The 4,844-nt window shown below is 35.8% G+C and overlaps 1 protein-coding gene across 1 annotated transcript; it reads right to left on the bottom strand.

Annotated features, from left to right (window-relative positions):
- Window positions 1-2,204: 2,204 nt before the first annotated feature.
- On the bottom strand, window positions 2,205-4,169 carry LOC143572938 (serine/threonine-protein kinase PCRK1-like). The gene is made up of 4 exons (XM_077057957.1): window positions 3,994-4,169; window positions 3,103-3,768; window positions 2,884-3,006; window positions 2,205-2,805 (listed from the first exon to the last, which is right to left on the bottom strand). Exons 2-4 carry the CDS (start codon window positions 3,742-3,744, stop codon window positions 2,263-2,265), a joined length of 1,308 nt encoding a protein of 435 aa, XP_076914072.1. The 5' UTR covers window positions 3,745-3,768; window positions 3,994-4,169; the 3' UTR covers window positions 2,205-2,262.
- Window positions 4,170-4,844: the final 675 nt, after the last annotated feature.

Below are 4,844 nucleotides of genomic sequence, written 5' to 3'. Positions count from 1 at the left end.
ATATACAAGTCTTAATAGCTAAAAACACACTTGTGTGTCTTAAGCGAGTAAAAATCGGATTGGTTCGGTTTCCATCTCACAATACGTTCCTTGATGGTCTCCACATGCCCAAATAACCAAGAACTTGTACAAATGAATTTAGAAACTTAAATCGAACATAAGGCATGTTTAAAACAATTATTTAACAAACTAATAACAAGTTCGTTTCACGGTTTGGACTATTTACGGTTAAACCGAGGTTAGTCTCTACAACCCCCCACCATGGAACTTCATAAATATGACAAAGAAAACTAAAAAGAGCATAAGTTAAACATGATTAATATGTGCAACAATATGTATAAGTGTATATATATCAAGGGCCACGAAAGTCCTACATGAAGCCTTGCCTTACGAACTCTGAAGCTTAACCAACCGGAGTTGGAGAAACAACCACCAAAGGTAACAATGGGTGTGTATTATATATATGTTGTACCACCATAAACAAGTATTAATAAGACTACATAAGCTAAATAGAATGAAAGATTAAACTTAGTTCGACTCTTGGAAGTCAAAAACTTCAAGAACACTAAGAAATAACAACCTTGAATCTATGGAGTTTTGAGAGAGAATTTAGAGTAAGAGCAAGTGTAAAAATGAGTGAAATACACTTGTATTTATAGGCCAGGAGTGTAGAGAAAAGTTTGAGAGGGTGGCAAGGCTCCACTAATAGAATCTCATGCAAAAATGTCCATTGGTTGCTTTTAAATTAAAGTAAAGTCATCACTCAATTCAGTTTTAATGAAATAATAACTGTAATTTGATGTTAATTTTGTTTGATTTCGTAAATCTGGTGTTGACGGAAAGAAAACAGGGCTGTATACTTCTCAAAACTACCGAGGACCTTTGTACCCCTTCGGTAACCTCCCATGAAATCACAATTTCTTTCTTTTTTGTATGTTATATCAATTCAACTTTTGATCTTCAGCACCAATTATTGTATGTACGAGAGCGGGATTGAGGTTGCTACGCATTGGAAAATGTGTCAGAAATTTTTGTTGGAGATGTGTTTCCTACGCATTTCCAACTATAAATGACGTCGCAAGTGGAGCAATTTTCTAGCATTGATAGAAATACATGAAATTGATGCATAAATACATGAAAATGAATATAAAACATAAAATACATGAAATGGAAGAATAAAGGTTAGAATTATATGAAAATATGAATTGTTTCGATCAGTTCGGTTAATTTCGATTCGGTTATTGCTACCTTAAGCCATAGAAAACACAAGATTTTTCTTATATATATATATATATATTAATTGAAAAGTTTATTAACTCTCACAAACTTCTACTGAAATTGCTCCATCTTTTTATGCGTAATTTACAACCCATTGAGGCGTGCTCAACTTGCCAGCTCAGTGTACTTCCTTTTCAACGTGTCTTTGTCTGCTTTGCTTTATGACAAACACACTGCCTCATCTGCTATGCTTTACTTTTCAGCTGTTTCTCTGTCTTTATGTTCATGGCTGCCTAGCTTTGTCTTCTCTCCAACAACTCCATGGCTGCTGTGTAGGATCATTTACAAGTTGGATATGTGGCTGTCTATCTATAGAGAGAAAGAAGGACGAAGGATGGGTTCTAGAGAGAGAAACAAAGAGACGGGCGTTGTCGGCGGGGAAATGCATGAGTGGTGCCTTATGTTCTCCTTTCATGCTTTGCGCCATTTTCTTTGACCCGATGATGATGAGAATCTGACTGACTCTTGCTCTACCATTGCCGGCTGTCTATGGCGGCCACTGCCATCTCTCTATATATTGATGATGATGATGATGATGATGATGATAAGTTTTGTACTTTTGTATAGAAGTTTGTGAGTTAATAATTTTTTTATATATTATACTTGAACATTTGAGTGTTTAAATTAGTTTATCAGGTTTGGTGGTTATAAGAATTTAAAGGTGTAATAGTGGTTTTATTTAGGTAAATGCATTTGTTGACTAAAGTTAAAAGAGTTCTAAATGGGACATGAACTTGGCTTTACTACGGATAAGAACGATTCATATACACGACATAAGGCTGACGCATACATCGTTAACAAAACAAGATCCATAAGCTCTCTCGCTGCAGCGCGCGAGGGACAAAATTCTAGTTTCTATAAACTAATCTTTACTCCGGCTATGTCAACGCTCTCGATCGTCATTGATTCATTTATATATGCATTAACCGAAAGTGGACAAAATAACATTAGTTACAACCATTCTATACACATTATCACTTCAAATCAACAAGTTATTGAAGGCTTCCAAGGCCATAATCCAGAAAACCAAGCAGACTCTCCAAGTTTGACATCAATGGAGGTTGTTAATTTACTTTTACCTTCATTTACACCAGTCTTTTTACCCTCGGTAATTTCTTGTATAGCATCGAATGGGACCGGAACACCTAGAGGTGATTCAGGAACCATTGTTTCGGACTCAGCTACTACAAGCCGGTTAATCATTTCCAAAACCTCGCTCATCTTTGGCCTTGATTTAGGATTTCTAGACAAACACTTGTTTGCAATCAACGACAACTTCAATGCAGATTTCAGTGAGTACTTACCTTCAAGTCTACTATCAATTATTTGTGGAAAGTTTTTAACATCTAGGAAGGGTCTCACCCATTCTAGGAGCTTCTGCTCATTCGTGGGTCGGTTTCTATCCATTGGACGCCTACCCGTTATGAGTTCATATAGAAACACCCCATAACTCCATACATCGTTCTTGGTAGTTAGATGACCGGTTTGTATGTATTCTGGAGACGAATATCCCATTGTTCCTATTACCTGATCATCGCATTAACTCTTAGCAACTTGAAGTTATTAACTTATAATAAAATTACATAGTTCATAATGTAAGGTTACCGCTGTTGTGACATGTGAATATCCTTCTTTAGGACCTAACCGAGCTAATCCAAAATCCGAAAGCTTAGCGTTCCATTGATTGTCTAGAAGAATATTTGAAGATTTGAAATCTCTAAAGATAATCTAACAATAATACAACAAAATGACAAAATTAATCAAGGATTATATATGTACAACTAAAACAAAATGCATAGTTTTTAATTGTAGAATAAGTAATACCTGGAAGTCCATTCCTTCATGTAAATATGTCAATCCACGAGCCGCGTCTTGAGCCACTTTTAACCTCATCGACCATGAGAGCGTGGTCGGGGATCTACTTGACAAATGATATTCTACAGATTTATGAGGCAAGTATTCATATACCAAAAGCCGTTGGATTTCTTTTCCGTGATCTTCCGCACAATAACCAACTAACTTAACGAGATTCAGATGCTCAACGATCCCAAGAACGTTAACCTCGGTCACCCACTCCTTGTGCCCCTGAAATCCTCTTTTGCCAAGCTGTTTCACAGCAACACTAAGATCTTTACTCGGATCCCGGGGATTTTTAACTGTGCCCGTGTATACTGACCCGAACCCGCCCTCTCCAACCTTCACAGACAGGCTAAAGTTCTTGGTAACCGATTTGAGCTCGTAAAATTTAAACTCTTTAAGATTAGTTGGCATTCTGGAGAAACTAGGATAATATTTGGACATTTTTAATTTAGTTGTGGGATCAGGCACACTTTGGTAACTTGAATCTGACCCGGATGCGGACGCAGTACGATCTAAAGACCCCCAGTTTAAGGAATTGATCGTGCTATGTGTTGGACTTATCGGTTGTTCGTCCTTGTCACAATACGAGAACTGAAAGCACATCATAGCGTGTCAAGGTTCCCTGTATCCCTGTGAAACCACAAACATAACATGTTGTATAAGGTTTTTATGTTTTCCTAGGATGTTATGAAATGAGTTAAGGTTTTTATGTTTTGTGAACTTACAACTAATTAATTTCTTATTTGTTGAAAACTTGAAATCACTCTAGTGACAATTAAATTTCTACCAAATAAAGTAACATACATGATACATCATATAATATAAAGTTAAGTTCAAATAAGTATAATGTTATACCTTTGATAAGCAGATAATGATTACAAGAGAGCAAAACTGTATTAGACAAGAAGAGAATAATGAGATCGGAGAAGAACAAGAAGAAGAGAAGCAATTGTTGAATAGTAAAATAGGATGCAAATTACGAAGCGCAAACGGAGAGGACGAAAGTTTTGACTTTGACTAATCCGATGAAGAATACATAAATAATGACAATAGCAAAATAATAAAATATAGAAAAGCCAGCATCTGAAAGTGACATTGAAACCGAAGTTGTACATAAGTTAATTGCATTAATTAATAATATAATGATATGGATAAAAAGAGAGATGTGATGTGTTCGTTGGATTCGTTTTATATTTTTATGTGTTCGTTAGATTCGTTTTATATTTCTATTATTAATTATTTAATTGTAGATTAAATTACATTTTATTGTCTGGAAAAGTCTGGATTTTATTTTTTCTTACTAGAAAGACAATTTTTACTCATCACTTACGAGTAGAGGTGTAAAAAAAACCCGAACTCGGAACCGAACCCGAAATAAAAACCTGGAATCGGTTTTTCTAATACCCGGGTTTTAATACCCGTACCCGATCATACCGGTAGGGTACGGAGAGGGTATGCATTTTGACACAAAAACCCGAACCCGAACCGAACCCGAACTTTCCAATACCCGAAACTGGGTATTTCAAATACCCGATGTATACCTTAAAAATACCCGAAAAATACCCCTAAAAAGTGCAAACTTTTAAAAATTCAATATATATACCCGAAAAAATACCTGGAAATAAACCCGGAAAAACACGTAAATAGTGTTTTTTTCAATACCCGATAATAGGGTATTCAAATACCCGGTTTTAGAATACCCGGTT

This window comes from Bidens hawaiensis, unplaced genomic scaffold, assembly GCF_021521415.1.
Source record: "Bidens hawaiensis isolate Kalapana, Puna unplaced genomic scaffold, B.hawaiensis_p1.1 tig00026178_1, whole genome shotgun sequence".
In the NCBI taxonomy this organism is placed as follows: domain Eukaryota; kingdom Viridiplantae; phylum Streptophyta; class Magnoliopsida; order Asterales; family Asteraceae; genus Bidens; species Bidens hawaiensis.
The sequence above is the reverse complement of the archived record's forward strand: the minus strand, read 5'-3'. Positions and strand labels throughout refer to the sequence as shown.

What these genes read in the sequence shown, in the direction of transcription:
- LOC143572938 (XM_077057957.1), bottom strand. Translation starts at nt 3,744, where the DNA reads ATGATGTGCTTTCAGTTCTCGTATTGTGACAAGGACGAACAACCGATA. An exon ending in ATGAAGGAATGGACTTCCAG is followed by an intron (nt 3,007 to 3,102) that starts GTATTACTTATT and finishes TATTATTGTTAG; the next exon opens with ATTATCTTTAGAGATTTCAA. An exon ending in ATTCACATGTCACAACAGCG is followed by an intron (nt 2,806 to 2,883) that starts GTAACCTTACAT and finishes TGCGATGATCAG; the next exon opens with GTAATAGGAACAATGGGATA.